The sequence below is a fragment of the Mobula birostris genome, chromosome 2 (assembly GCF_030028105.1).
Source record: "Mobula birostris isolate sMobBir1 chromosome 2, sMobBir1.hap1, whole genome shotgun sequence".
In the NCBI taxonomy this organism is placed as follows: Eukaryota; Metazoa; Chordata; class Chondrichthyes; order Myliobatiformes; family Myliobatidae; genus Mobula; species Mobula birostris.
This window is the reverse complement of record NC_092371.1, coordinates 25,538,406-25,554,112: the sequence shown is the minus strand read 5'-3', so window position 1 is coordinate 25,554,112 and position 15,707 is coordinate 25,538,406. Positions and strand designations below refer to the sequence as shown.

Genomic DNA, 15,707 nt, shown 5'->3' with positions numbered 1-15,707 from the left:
TGTCCAAGTTAACCCTATTTAAGTGCAACATTGGCCATAGCAATCCTTTCCAGTTTCCAAGCCTCTATAAGGTGGAAGAGAAAGAAAAAAAATATCAGATGATGATATTTAAGTATACTGTGCCCAGCTAAGAAATTTCAGGATCTTCTCTCGATCCAAATTCCAAATAGAGTAGCATATCCATTCCTGAACACTTGTAATGAGGAATTAACAGGAAGGATATCTCACTACAAAATGACTTTGAACTGAAGTTCTGGTTGCAGAAAGAAATCACTGAACGCTGTCCTGCAATGTGGAATAAAAAATTGTCAAAATGTTCTCTATTGCCTTTCCAACATCATATTTAGTGGAGTGCAGTTGCCCAATGTCTTTCAAAGCAACAAAAGATTGCAAATTACTGAACAGGACATCTGAGACTCCTTCTGAGTGACTTTCAGCCTCATGTTGAGAAGTTATCATTGCACCAAGCCCATCCATCTCATTGAAAGGTGAAAAAGCAATGAAGTAGTGAATAGTTGAACTAATAGTGTACACTCCAAAATTGATGAAAATTGTTTTAACTGTAATTAAATAATTTTATTGTAGATTTATATAGATCTGAAAATTTTTTGCAATTATTTATCACTGCTTTGAAATTTCAGTTTCTATTTTCTTTCCCTGTGTAGCATCAATTAAAATTCTTTAGTTATTTTTTAATGGCCAAAAAGGTGTTGGGGATGTTGCCTGGGTGCCAAGGGGATGGTAACCCCAAAAAAAAGTTTAGAAACCACTGATCTGGAGTAACCTCCAATATTTTCTGAATTCACAGTGGGTCAGGCAACATCTTTGGAGAAAAATGAACAGCCCAAGTTTTCAAGCTGAAACTCTTCACCTGGACTCATCCAGTGCTTGAAGACATTGGAAAAATGAAGGATGGTGGAGGGGCATTAAACTGAACAAGGAGTATGTGGAATAACAGTGCCAAAAGGACGACACAGATACAGAATGAGAAAGATTTATGAACTTTTATGGAAACACAAAGGGTACATGCAAAGGAGGAAGAGGAGAAGCCAAGCCAATGGGAGTGATTTTCTTTCTAAAACTTGAGAAGGGCCAGGCAAATGGAATTCTTTCTAATTGGTTGCAGAATGGAGTGGTCAGCTGTACAAAAGCTCATAGACGATTCAGGGAGGAGGAAGAAAAGTAGCTCAGTTTTGGTATACTTACATGTAACACCAAAGTTGGATTAGAACTTGCTAGGATGGATTCAAACAAGTGGCTCTGGAAAAGTTAGCCATGAATTAAGAGAAATAGAAACAACGTGAAAAGGGCTCTCAGTCCAAACATGCAATTGAAGTGCTGTGCACCTTCTGTAGCGTCTGCTTAAAATAAATATGAACAGCTGAAGCTTTAAAAAAATTTATTGGTATACATAGATTACAAAAAAAAGCAAAAGTACACACATATATATCTTTCAGTTTTAAGATGAATTTCAAGGCTTTACAAATATAAATAGATTACACATGATACACTGTAACAGCAGGCAATGCTTCACCCACCAAAAACACTACTGATACAGCTGCCTTTTAGAGATATGCTACAAGTAAAACTTTGCTCTACCATGATTAATTTTTCAGGAGTCTGTCTTGAGAATACAAGATCAGTTATTGAGGTTCCCTTCTTATCCATTTGGTGCTGCACATAAGAAATATGAGTGACCAATACAAGACCACAATGTACACAGTCTGAGGTGTGATCTCATGCCTGTTCCCACATCTCCCCAAATAATCCAGATTCATTAAGATGTCAGTCGTTTTGACCAATCTCCCAGCTGGGGGTGTAGGAACTTAAAATATGAAATGGTTGTTATAAAGATGGCATTATGGTCAATGATTTTCAGTTTCCATACTGTAAAAGAAATCTTTCAATCGCTCCTACTCCTGAAGATATTAAAAAAAATTTACAGCACAGGAAATGCCATGTAGTATGTTAACACCTTCACAAACCAAGCACAAGGATAGCTTAAACTGTCATTACACCCAAATGAAACATTAATAACCTTGAGCTGGTTATTAAACACACAACCAGACAACTAACAATGAATTTATAAATTAATTCATAGTTTATGATGTTTTTCAATACAATCTGTTTAGTCAAGTAGTAATTTTAGAATAAAACCGAAAGCAAAATAAGATTCAACTTCAGCTCCCTTTTTTCTTCAGGTTACATCAGGAAGTACACGTTAGGCTAATGAGCAGTGCGTAAAGCTGTGACATCATAGCAGCATTATTTACTCCACTGACGTGCACTGGCAAACTAGAGACTGACCTGGAGAACTGAAAGGTGCTGAAGCAACACACACAAAATGCTGGAGGAACTCAGCAGGTCAGGCAGCATCTATGGAAATCAGTAACAGTTGACGTTTCAGGCAGAGACCCTTCTTCAGGGCTGGAAAAGAAGGGGGAAGATGCCAGAATAAAAAGGGGAGGGGGAAGAGGACCAGCTAGAAGGTGATAGGTGAAGCCAGGTGGGTGGGAAAGGTAAAGGGCTGGAGAGGAAGGAATCTGATAAGAGAGTGGCTCATGGGAGAAAGGGGCACCAGGGAGAGGTGATATGTAGATGAAGAGAGGCAAGATGCCAGAGTCGGGAATAGAAGAGGGAAGGAGAGGGGAAAAAAAATTACCAGGAGAAATTGACGTTCATACCATCAGGTTGGCGGCTACCCAGACAGAGTACAGGATGTTGCTCCTCAACCCTGAGAGTGGCCTCATTGTGGCAAACATGTCGGACAGGAATGGGAATAGGAATTACTATGGTTGGCCACCAGGAAATAACGCTTTTGGCGGATGGAGTGGAAGCCCTCAACAAAGCAGTTCTCCAATTTACATCAAATCTCACAAACACAGAGAGGAAGCCACGTCAAGAGCAATAGACAACCCCTACAGATTTGCAGGTGAAGTGTTGCTTCACCTGGAAGGACTGTTTGAGGCCCTAAGTGGAGGTGAGGGAGGAGGTAAGTGGGCAGGTGTGGCACTTCATGCTACCAGGTGTAGACGTTATTAAGTGCCAGGAGGGAGATTAGTGGAGAGGGATGAATGGGCAAGGGAATCGCAGAGGAAGCAATCCCTGTAGAAAGTGGAGAGTGAGGGGGAAGGTAAAGATGTGTTTGGGGTAGGATCCCTTTGGAGATGGCGGAAGTTGCAGAGAATGATACGTTGAGTGCCGAGGCTCATGGGGTGGTAGGTTAGGACAAGAGGAACTCTATTCCTGTTACGGTGGTAAGAAGATGAGGTGAGTGCAGATATCCAGGAAATGGAGGAGATGCGGGTGAGGGCAGCATCAATGTTGGAGGAAGGAAAACCCCGTTCTTTGAAGGAGGGCATCTCTGATGTTCTGAAAAGGAAAGCCGAAGAACATTCTAGGTTCAGGTGTGGCAGAGACGAAGAAACTGAGAAAAGGAAATAGCATTTTTACAGGAGACAGTACGAAGAGATAGCCGTGGGAATCAGTAGGTTTATAAAAGATGTTGGTAGATTTGTTTCCAGAGATCGGGAAAGGGGAAGGAGGTGTCAGAAATGGACCAAGTGAATTTAAGGACAGGGTGGAAGTTGAAGGCAAAGTTAATTAAATTGAGACGCTTGGCATGGGTGCATGAAGCAGCACCAGTGCAGTTAACAATGTTGCAAAGGAAGAGTTCAGGAGCATTACCCGGGAAGGCTTAGAACATGGATTGTTCTACGTAGCCAACGAAAAAGCAGACATAGCTGGGGACCATGTAGGTGCCAATGGCCACCTTGACTCTGGAGAAAGTTGGAGGAGCCAAAGAAGAAATTGTTGAGGGTGAGGTCCAATTCTGCCAGATGGAGGAGGGTGGTGGTGGTGGTGAACTGTTTGGTTCTTTTGTTGAGAAAGAAGCAGAGAACTTCAAGGCCTTCGTGATGGGGGATAGAGGTTCATATGGACTGGACATCCATAGTGAAAATGATGCAGTCAGGGCCAGGGAATTTTAAGTTATTGAGAATGACTGAGAGCATATGAACTGTCATGAATATTGATGGGAAGTGACTGAACCAAGGGGGATAGAATGGAGTTGAGGTATAAGGACATGAGCTCAGTGGGGCAGTAGTAGGCAGAGACAATGGGTCTACCCAGGCATTCAGGTTTGTGGGTCTTAGGTAGGAGGTAAAAGTGAGCAGTGTAGGATAAGGGAACTATGAGTTTGGTGGCAGTGATGGGAGTTCTCTAGAGGTGATGAGGTTAATGATGGTGTCGGAGACAATTTTCTAATACCCAGATGGAGTCATCTTCAAGGAGCAGGTAAGAGGAGGTGTCTGAGAGCTACTGCCTGGCCTCAGCCAGGTAAAGGTCAGTCCGTCACATTACAATAGCACCCCTTTTGCCTACGGGTTTGATAGTAAGGTTGGGATTGGTGCAGAGATTGGGCAGCAGTGCATTCAGAGGGACTACGCTTCCAGGAGGAGTGAGGAGTGCTGAAGTTGAGCTGGTTAATCTCATCAACAATTAGAGATGAAAAGATCCAGGGCAGAGGAGGAGGATGGAGACGGGGTAAGGTGCTGAAAGAGCTTGTAGCAGAGAGAAGTAACCAGCTGCTTCAAGAACTGCAAAGAGCCTGGCACTAGTACCCTTGCCTTTATTGGATATTATTAATTTTGTATCTCCTTCATAGCTTCGCTTCACTGGCCGTGACACAGAGCAGTGAAAAAATAGAAATGTTTAATGTGGTTTCATCATGGCCCCTGACAAATCCCTCAAATGGCTTTACTTTCTTCTTACTAGTAATAATATTATGAACATGTAACCTTTTTTATACCATGGATCACTACCATTAAGCAAGGGATCCGTGGACCCCAAGTTGGGAACCTCTGATGTAGAAAGTAAGTAGATCCTCTACACGAGCCCCCTTGTATATTACTTGGGTTTCATTCTTCTACAAAATCCTCTTTAAGTATTCATACATTTCATATCACTTGAGAAGAAATGCAGCCCAGCTTCCCAACCATGGTTCCTGGTGACATGGGGTTTGGGAAGTTTACTTAATGTTGCAGATTCCAACAGAATGGCGACCTTACTCTCCCACATACTTGCAACAGAAGTAAAACACTTAATTCATCAAGGCCAACCCTCCCATCCAGCACCTCCAATCTCTTATCTGTTTTATCCAAGCTATTTAATCTGGAAGAAAGTCTTAAAGCAAAACAAGTCTCTACAGGGCAATCACACAAAACTCCAGAGCATCAATCTAATTTTGTTCTATTATACATCTTCAACAAGAGAATTGTTATCCAGAACTTTACATAATCCATCCTCTCAGTGTGTCTGTTCACTCCAAATTACATTCAGTCCTGTTCTATCAGTTCATTTCTGAGCTCTATTAAGAGTAATGTGTATTCATGGGCACATTTCAAAATTCCCTAGTCAAATATACAGCACCTTGGGGGGAAATGTTGTAGCAACCAAGTGGGAACTACGTACAACCACATTTTCTTACTTATTTACACTAATTGGAACTACTTTGTAATTTTCTGGTCTTTCACATCAGGTACTCTAATAATATAAAGCATGAGGGAAAAGATAGCCTTTGAAATCATCAGATCATTTCTTCTCAAGAATCCAGGTGTAGTTACTCATGGACTACACTGCATTATGATCAGAGATTAAGGGAGCTAGAGCTTTACTCTTTGGAGAGGAGGATGATGAGAGGAGACATGATAGAGGTGTACAAGATATTCAGAGGAATAGATAGAGAGGACAGCCAGTGCCTCTTCCCCAGGGCACCACTGCCCGATACAAGAGGACATGGCTTTAAGCTTAGGGGTGGGAAGTTCAAGGGGGATATTAGAGGAAGGTTTTTTACTCAGACAGTGGTTGGTGCATGGAATACACTGCCTGAGTCAGTGGTGGAGACAGATACACTAGTGAAATTTAAGAAACTACTAGACAGGTATGTGGAGGAATTTAAGGTGGGGGGTTATATGGGAGGCAGGGTTTAAGGGTCAGCACAACATTGTGGGCCGAAGGGCCTGTACTGTGCTGCACTATTCTATGTTCTATATTCTATGACCAGCTACCACCATCTAATTCTACTAAATCCAACTATTTTCAATATGCAATTTGTCTTGTGTCCAAATCAGGACTGAGATTGTGCCCAGTTCCATCTCACAGTGATAAGGGCGTTAATGGAAAAAAAAAATTGGTATTTATTAGCCACTCCTGGTTTTACTGGAGAAGATATTGAGGACGGACCACCTTTTGCAAGCCCAGGTGCTCTCACAATACTGTTAAGGTCCCTAAGATTTTGATCCAGATATGAAGATGGGATGTTGATATGTATGTTTAAATCAAAATGGTGTGCCCCCTGAAGGGGAAACCGAAGGTGCAGGCTTTCTCATGCATCCGCTAAGTGATGGAGGTTGCAAATCTGGAAAATTCTACCCAAGCAACACACACACACAATACTGGTGGAACACAGGCCAGGCAGCATCCATAGGAAGAAGCACAGTCAACGTTTCAGGCCAAGACCCTTCGTCAAGACTAACTAAAAGAAGTGATAGTAAGAGATTTGCTTCTTCCTATGGATGCTGCCTGGCCTGCTGCATTCCACCAGCATTTTGTGTGTGTTGCTTGAATTTCTGGCATCTGCAGATTTCCTCGTGTTTGCGAAGTTCTACCCAAGGCAGCCTAGCCAATTGATACATTTTATAGAGGGTACTTTTTATAGTGGCCACAGTATACAATTGTGAAGGTAGTGAATATTTATGTTGGTGGATAAGGTGTTGATCAAACTACCATACTGAATGTTACTGAGTTTTCATTTACAGGACTAAAACCCATCCAAGTGCAGCCTTTCTAATGATTTGGAAGCAATGAAAACTTCTGTCTGTAACTATAATTCCGCTCACACTCTGAAAGCATAAAGCTGAACAGTTGCTTAATGTTGTCTCTGAATCTGAATGGATCAAAACAAGAACCTTTAGGCAAAACTCTTGTTTTCCATTTACATTGTTATCCTGAAATATTAAAGGAATTTTATTTTAAAACTGTGATACAGTACATTGAAATTATGTAAGGTTTCATTATTTTCAGAAGAACAGAACATTAGGGGAAACCAGGAATGGAGATTTACTGAAATCTGAATCATCATTTCAACACTAATGCCTTCCTTAAACCTTATCGTTGTAATCTCAAAAATAAAAGCTGAAAGCACAGAGAGCTGGGGCAGTATCTGTGGAGTGACCATTTCAGTTTGGTGAACTTTCTTGGGATACTGACTGAAGAAAAGTAACCATTTCCCTCTCTCTGGAGCTGCTCAGTTTCACTAGCTTTTTATTTCAAGTATCCGGCATCTGCAGTATTTTATTTATGCTGAAGCTTCATTCACTGTATGTCTGTGTGCAACATCTTCCACAATCATTTACTTCTCCACATCATCTAAAACATAAAAAAATATAACAGGCTGTTTATCTTCTTGTGAAGTGCATGCTAACAGATCAGCTCAGTTAGCCTTGTTTATCGATATATTTCATTGTGTCACTACATTGATTTCTTTCTTTCCTCCACCTATCTAATCTATTCTTATAGCTGATTTTCTATCAACCCTAGTACGTAGTGCATTCAATGGCCTAACAACACCACAGCTTATAATATAAAATTCTTACGTTCAAATACTAATTCAGAAGCAATTTCCTTATTTGAGGGACCTTGAATCCGTTTCCATCTATCCAAATTCCTTCACAAATCTCACAGTTGTTCACTGAAACTTGATTATACCTCTGAAGCTGTTACCGAATAGCGTAAAATAGACGTTGAACAACTGTATTACAGCAATCAGTTTATTTTAGTTACCTCCACCACTTAGGACAGGCTTGTAGTTATTGTACCCCAAGACACAACCTGCCCAGCAGTACATGTATTAAAATACGCACTCTATCTGAGCAAATAGACTGCCACAGAGGTTTTAGAATCTGAGATAGATACTAAAAAGAATACATTCAGCTCATTTTGTTATTTGGAAACAAGATGAATATGCCCCAGTGAAACAAAACAATCAAAATCATCACATGCAGCCTGTTGCGTTTGAGGCTCACAGACAGGAACACTGCCACATCAGCTTTCAAAAGCAGAAAAAAAACATATCTCCATTTTGGGATAATGAGAAGAAAAAAGTGAAATGCTTATTTATACTAGCAGGAAATGTTATGAAAAAAGCATGATTAACATAACAGCAGAATAATTCATTAATACCATTGATGCAAAAGTAAAAAGAACTTTCACTGCAGAACAGTCAAGGCTTTCTGCAAAACATCAATTGGTTTATAGTCTACATGATGGAAGTATTAATAAAAGTCCACGAATTAAATAAATCACCTTCCTTGATTAATACAGGACTGCCAGTCCTATTATATCAACATACTTCTATGCACAATGAACATCATGTTCTCTCTACATGGAAGTTCAATATTCAGATTTAGTCTAAACTGCCTTCTGAAAGAGCTGCAGGGAGCAGACAGATGCTCGCCATCACAGAGTCTAGGCATTCAACCCCATGGGTTAAACTTCATTTTGTTTGGTTTTTGCAGTGGTGCACAGCTAGATCAGTTCCAGTAAGTTGCAGGTTTTTACCTTTGACATGGCTCTGCAAGAATTTTCTGTCCTTGCCATGACTTTTACTTAGCTCGCCGTAGTTATCCATCTTATACTTCCCTGGTTCTTTCAAACTCTACCTGCTGCCAAGAATACTGAAGCTAGCCTCAAGCACAGCGCTGGATCTTCAAACTTGCCTTGCTGTCTTTTCTAAGTTGGCTGAGCATTTCCAGATAGTGGGCACTTAACTCAGCACCATCCTGTGCCGTCATACTCTTAAGGACTTACTGTATCCACACCCCTCTATGCTCTCTTCCTCTCCACTTTCCAATTCATTGATTGCTATGCTGTCAAACTCACAGACAACTTTAAAGTGAGATGTACAATAAAGCCAAACACGTACCTGCAAGAAATGCTTTCACATAAAGTCCTAAATGATTTTGCTTTAAGATGATCTACACTTGACATAGTTTGATTACAAGCTTGGAAAGAGCTCATTATTCAGATCCAGAGTTTGCTGTAATATATACAGCAGTGCAAAGAAAAGAAGGGAATGCAGAGGAACCAGCCGTGTTGTAGCTTGAGACACCCTTGTTCATGTTTTGCTTCACGTAGTTGAAATGCTGTGAAGGCTGTTTGTAATGCTGAAGCTGGCCCTCGCTGGGTGATCTTTGGGTACAGAGCACAGGCACATCATCAGCTGAAGACAGAAAGTGGAAAGAAGCAAATCCGAGTACTGCTCACAGCAACACAAGAGAGCACACCTTCCCCTTGCTTCCCCACCCCCCTCCCGATTTACAACACAGCAATCACAATATGTTCCTGATTTCCGGTAGAGAAAAAATTTAGAGGGGTCTAACTATGTTACCGAGACTCCCTTAAAAAGACAGTATTTAGTCACCAACCCTGGTGAATTTTTCTTGCGGTTCCCACCGCAGGAAGGTTGCAGTTGATCACCTTGATTTGATTCCTATTAACACGATGATGAGAACCACCACTATCACAAAAAGGATCACAATGACCAGCATCTTTCGATTCTTCTTCTGATGTTGCTCAGCCTGTAAAATTAATTAGTAGATACCGGTTCAATAATCTTACAGCATCCTACTCATCTACAAGTCATATCACTCTTTGCACTGTGTCTCTGATAGTTCTACAATAAAGGCAATCACTCACATACATGGAATCAAGGTTTGCAATTTGATGTAGGCAAACCAAAAAGAACACACTCCCCTTGTGCCTTGCAATCCTGAGTTTTAAGCAGTGACCCAATTAAATTTGTCTCCACTTTCCAGATGAACCCAACTCAAACACTACCTATAAATTTGCAGATGATGCCACTGTTGTTGGAAATTCTCAAATGGCGTACATGAGTGAGATAGATTAGCTGGTTGAGTGGTGTCATAACAACCTTGCATTCAACTTCAGCAAAACCAAGGAACTGATTGTGGACTTCAGGAAGGGGAAGTCAGGAGAACACACAGCAGTCCTTACTGAAGAGTCAGCAGTGGAAAGGATGAGCAGCTTCAAATTCTTGAGTGTCAACATCCCAGAGGATTTATCTTAGGCCAACACACAGATGCAGGCATGGAAAAAGTAGGCCAGTGGCTCAACTTCATGAGGAGTGAGGAAATTTGGTATGTCCATCTCTTACAAATTTCTGCAAATGACAGTGGAGAGCATTCTGGCTGCCTGATGTGGAGGCTCCAATGCACAGGATTGCAAGAGACTGCAGATGGTTGCAGATTCAGCCAGATCCACGATGGGCACAGCATTTCCCAGCATCAAGGACATCTTCAAGAAAGCAGCATCCGCCACTAAGGCCCTCAGCACCCAGAACATGCATTCTTTCATTACTGCCATCTGGGAGGAGGTGCAGGCGCTTGAAGTCCTACACTCACCAGGTTTTAAGAACAGTTTCTTCCCCTCCATCATCAGATTTCTGAATGGTGCATGAACACTAACTTGTTATTCCTTTGGCTTTGCACTGTCTATTTATTTTGTATTTTTTGTAAATTTTGTGCCTTTGCTCTGACTTACTGCTGCAAAATGACACATTTCATGTTATATGAGTTAGTGATAATAAACCTGATTCTGACTAGTTGGCATTCAGTTAGGCCGGCAGACCTGGGAGATCATCTGCCAGGTTTACAGGGAGGGAGGGAGGAAGCAAGTAAAGTTTGCAGGGGTCAGGACAGAATAGAACTGACAGAAATGAAGGATATCAGAGGCATTTCTTGGCAAGAACAGATAAGAAATAGGAGCAAGAGTAGGCCATCTGGCCTACTGAGCCTGCTCCATCATTCAATAAGATCATGGTTGATCTGGCCATACACTCATTTCCACCTACCTGCCTTTTCCCCATAACTCTCAATTCCCCTACTATGCGAAAATCTATCCAACCTCGTCTTAAATATATTTACTGAGGTAGCCTCCACTGTTTCATTGGGCAGAGAATTCCACAGATGATGTCAATGTTTGGAGCCTGGGGAGGAAGGTACAGTTGTCAGAAACAGATGGGAGAGAGGGTGAAAGCAAGTCTGTGGGATCAATGGTTTGGGGAAAGGGCAGAAATTATAAATGCTAGTGGCATGGGGAGGGATGAAACACAAAAATCAGAAAGTGGATGTGGCAAGGGGTAGAAGTTAGAAGGTTTAATTAATAGTAAAAGATATAATGCCTCGGGGTATCCTTTTTCATGAGTTTGGCTGATTTGAATCAGGTAATTGAATAAGGTGCAAACAGTTCTTATCTACTTTTAATTTTGATTATTTGAGAAAAACAGTCAGACAGAAAAATCTCACATAGCAATTAATTCCTGTCTCATAATATTTAATTGACTATCTCTATAACCAAGGCCACAGATACAAGGGAAAATAGAAATTTGCAAGTGACTCTACAAGACACAAAATGAACTGAGGGGATAGCTTCGCTCACTCCAACATTGAACTGATTCCACAAAATATGGACTCACTTTCAAGGACTCTACAACCCATGTTCTCAATATTTATTACTTTTTTTTTATTTGTACAATGTGTTCTTTTGCACATTGGTTGTTCGTCCATCTTTGTTGTGTGCAGTTTTTCATTAATTCTATTATCTGTATTACTCTGCAAGAAAGTGAATCCCAGGGTAGTGACACACATCAAGGTTGCTAGTGAACGCAGCAGGCCAGGCAGCATCTCTAGGAAGAGGTACAGTCGACGTTTCAGGCCGAGGCCCTTCGTCAGGACTAACTGAAGGAAGAGCTAGTAAGAGATTTGAAAGTGGGAGGGGAAGGGGGAGATCCAAAATGATAGGAGAAGACAGGAGGGGGAGGGATGGAGCCAAGAGCTGGACAGGTGATTGGCAAAGGGGATATGAGAGGATCATGGGACAGGAGGTCCAGGGAAAAAGGAAAGGGGGAGGGGGGAAAAAACCAGACGATGGGCAAGGGGTATAGTCAGAGGGACAGAGGGAGAAAAAGGAGAGAGAGGGAGAAAAAGGAGAGAGAGAGAGAGAAAGAATGTGTGTATATAAATAAATAACGGATGGGGTACGAGGGGGGAGGTGGGGCATTAGCGGAAGTTAGAGAAGTCGATGTTCATGCCATCAGGTTGGAGGCTACCCAAACGGAGTATAAGGTGTTGTTCCTCCAACTTGAGTGTGGCTTCATCTTTACAGTAGAGGAGGCCGTGGATGGACATGTCAGAATGGGAATGGGATGTGGAATTAAAATGTGTGGCCATTGGGCGATCCTGCTTTCTCTGGTCGTATATGGTGACGTATATGTACTTTGATAATAAATTTATTTTGCACTAATGGAATTACAACAATGGAGAAATAATCAAGTAAAATAAGTGGGCTGGATGTAATAAAATATCAAACACAAATTTTCTTTAAAAAAAAGTCCAGGATGATTTGTTCCACTTGAGTACTATGGTGCTGAAGTAGCTGATGGTGTTGCTGGTTAAGGCATATTTTATCTATGAGATTCTACTACGTGCATAACAGACCTGAGTAATTATATTTTGACAAATAAATCTGGGGGGTCGTCCAAAGAGTATTACCTTCTGGAGTTGCTGTAAGCCCTCTTCTGTTTTAATACAAGATTGTTCAACATTATAATCAATTCGATCCAAGATGGTCCCCTAAAAACAAACACAGAGATATTGAGATGGCTACCAAATTAATAGAAATTTTGCCATCAGACTCAAGAAATTCTGTGCTCTGTCAGAGTCTATGCAAACAATGCAACACACTAACCAACAGAAAATGCAGTGCAGTTGTTCTAAAACACCAGTAACTTCAAACAGTGACATGTTTTAGAAAAGAATTAATGGAACTAGAACAACGTGGCAGAATAATTCCCTCCGGATTGGGGATTGCAGCAGCATCGTGTTGCCACTGCCACTCTGCACGTGACTCCGATAACTGGCCTTCCTGACGTCAGAGCTCTCTGCTTATTTAGAGGAGAAATCCTGGCATCCGCTCAGTCCACAGCTTTTGGAGAATCAGTGGTGCACGAAAAGATTTGTAGGTGTGATGTAAAAGGATGACTATGACTCTTCCAGCTGATCAATTGCAAACTAAGCTTTTTTAAAATGTTAACATAGAACAGTAGAAGGGTACAGACACTTTGACCCATGATGTTGTGCCAACTTTTTAATCTATTCCAAGATTAATTTAACCCCTCCTTCCCACATAGCCCTTTACTTTCCTTCCATCGATGTGTCATATCTAAGAGTGTGGTAAAGAGGCCTCTATCACCACCCTGGCAACATGTTCCACACATTTACCACTCTGTAAAAAAAAAAAAAAAAAAAAAAATTACCTCTGACATACCCTCAAATTTCCCCAATCACTTTAAAATTAAGTCCTCTTGTATTAGCCATTGTGGCCCCAGGAAAAAGGCACTCTATGCCTCTTATATACCTCTATCAAGTCATCCTCCTTTGCTCCAAAGGGAAAAGCCCTAGCTCAGTCAACCTTGCCTCATAAGACATGCTCTCTAATCTGGGCAGCATCCTGGTAGCACACACAAATTGCTGGAGGAACTCAGCAGGTCTGGCAGCATCATCAATAGTTGATGTTTCAGACTGAGACCCTTCATCAGGACTGGAAGTTGGAAAAAGCCAGAATAATCCTGATAAATCTCCTCTGCACCCTCTCTACAGCTTCTGCATTCTTCCAACAATGAGGTGACCAGAACTAAGCAAATTGTTCTTCCAAACTACTCACCTGCTCCACTATCATGGTCGCCAGCTCCCTGAAAATTTCATTCAAATCTGAGATTGACTGCACGATTTGTCGAATCTCCTTCTCTCGTTCTTCGACCATCAGCGAATTCTCTTCCACCAGAAGTAACTGATCATTTGTAAAACCCTGTCAGGACAACTGAGCATGAATAAAAGGCCAGCATATGAAACTCAACTTAAAGCACAGAGCAGGGCACTTTATTAAAAACATTAAGACTCCACAATATTTCAAACATCAAGACTACCTTTCAAATCACACAAATAGTAATGTACAAGTGCTCGGGAGATAGTAGTGGTACATATGAATGCACAGCTTCCACAGTCACCCACAGTCAAACACACACGGAAGATTTACCCCAACATCAGAACTTTTAGCCAAAGTTTAGACTGGATAACTGAGAATTCAAATTAATTGTAAAATTCAAATTATGTAATCCGATAAAAGCATGATATTTGAGAAGGAGGAACTAAAGTCAGATGTATCAGTATTACAGTGGAGTAAAGAGAATTACAGAGGCACAAGAGAGCAGCTGGCCAGAATTGATTGGCAAAGAACACTGGCAGGGAGGACAGCAGAGCAACAATTGCTAGAATTTCTGAAAGCAATTCGGAAGGCACAGGATATATACAACCCAAAGAGGAAGAAGAATTCTAAAGATAAGATGACACAACCATGGATAACAAGAGAAGCTAAAGCTAACATAAAAGCCAAAGAGAGGGCATATAATAGAGCAAAAATTAGTGAGAACTTAGAGGATTGAGAAGCTTTTAAATACCAGCTGAAGGTAACTAAAAAAAATCATTAAGAAGGTAAAGATGGAATATGAAAGTAAGCTAGTTGACAGTATTAAAGAAGATACCAAGTTTCTTCTGATACGTAAAGTGTAAAAGAGAGGCAAGAGAAGATATCAGATCGCTGGAAAACGATGCTGGAGATGTACTAATGGGGACAAGGAAATGGCCGACAAACTGAGTAAGTATTTTGCATCAATCTTCACTATGGAAGACACTAGCAGTATGGTGGAAGTTCCAGGTGTCAGGGGGCATGAAGTGTGTGAAGTTACCATAACTAGAGAGAAAGTTCTTGGAAACTGAAAGGTAGGTAAGTTACCTGAACCAGATAGTGTACACCCCAGGGTTCTGAAAGAGGTGGCTGAAGAGATTGTGGAGACATTAGTAATGATCTTTCAAGAATCACTAGATTCTGGAATGATTCTGGAAGAATGGAAAATTGCAAATGTCACTCCACTCTTCAAGAAGGGACACAGCAGAAGAAAGGAAGTTATAGGCCAGTTAGTCAGACCTCAGTGGTTGGGAAGATGTAGAAGTCCATTGTTAAGGATGTGGTTTCGGGGTACTTGGAAGCACATGATAAAATAGGCTGTAGTCAGCATGGTTTCCTCAAGGGAAAATCTTGCCTGACAAATTTGTTGGAAGTCTTTGAAGAAATAACAAGCAGGATAGACAAAGGAGAATCAGTTGATGTTGTGTGCATGGATTTTCAGAAGGCCTCTGAAAAGGTCCCACACATGAGACTGCTTAACAAGCTACAAGCCCATGATATAACAGGGAAGATTCTAGCATGGATAAAGCAGTGGCTGATTGGCAGGAGGCAAAGAGTGGGAATAAAGGGAGCTTTTTCTGGCTGGCTTCCAGTATCTAGTGGTGTTCCACTTGGGTCTGTGTTTGGACCGATTCTTTTTCCGTTATATGTCAATATTTGAATGATGAAATTGATGGTTTTGTTGCAAAGTTCGCAGATAATACGAACATAGGTAGAGGGGCAGGTAGTTTTGAGGAAATAGGGAGGCTACAGAAGGACTTAAACAGATTAGAGAATGGGCAAAGAAGTGGCAGACGGAATACAGTGTCAGGAAGTGTATGGTCATG

General features: G+C 41.2%; 1 protein-coding gene across 8 annotated transcripts in view; it reads right to left on the bottom strand.

Annotated features, from left to right (window-relative positions):
• The window catches only part of stx16 (syntaxin 16), a 56,528-nt gene continuing 40,821 nt past the window's right edge, over positions 1-15,707 (bottom strand). For 2 of the 8 annotated variants that reach the window (XM_072238848.1, XM_072238875.1), the window contains exons 6-9: positions 13,801-13,944; positions 12,630-12,710; positions 9,538-9,638; positions 1-64 (exon numbers count right to left, since the gene is read on the bottom strand). In XM_072238848.1, the coding sequence (XP_072094949.1) occupies positions 19-64; positions 9,538-9,638; positions 12,630-12,710; positions 13,801-13,944 (372 nt within the window). In that variant the 3' untranslated portion in view covers positions 1-18. The other 6 variants (XR_011882640.1, XM_072238862.1, XM_072238869.1 and 3 more) reach the window with 6 other exon arrangements.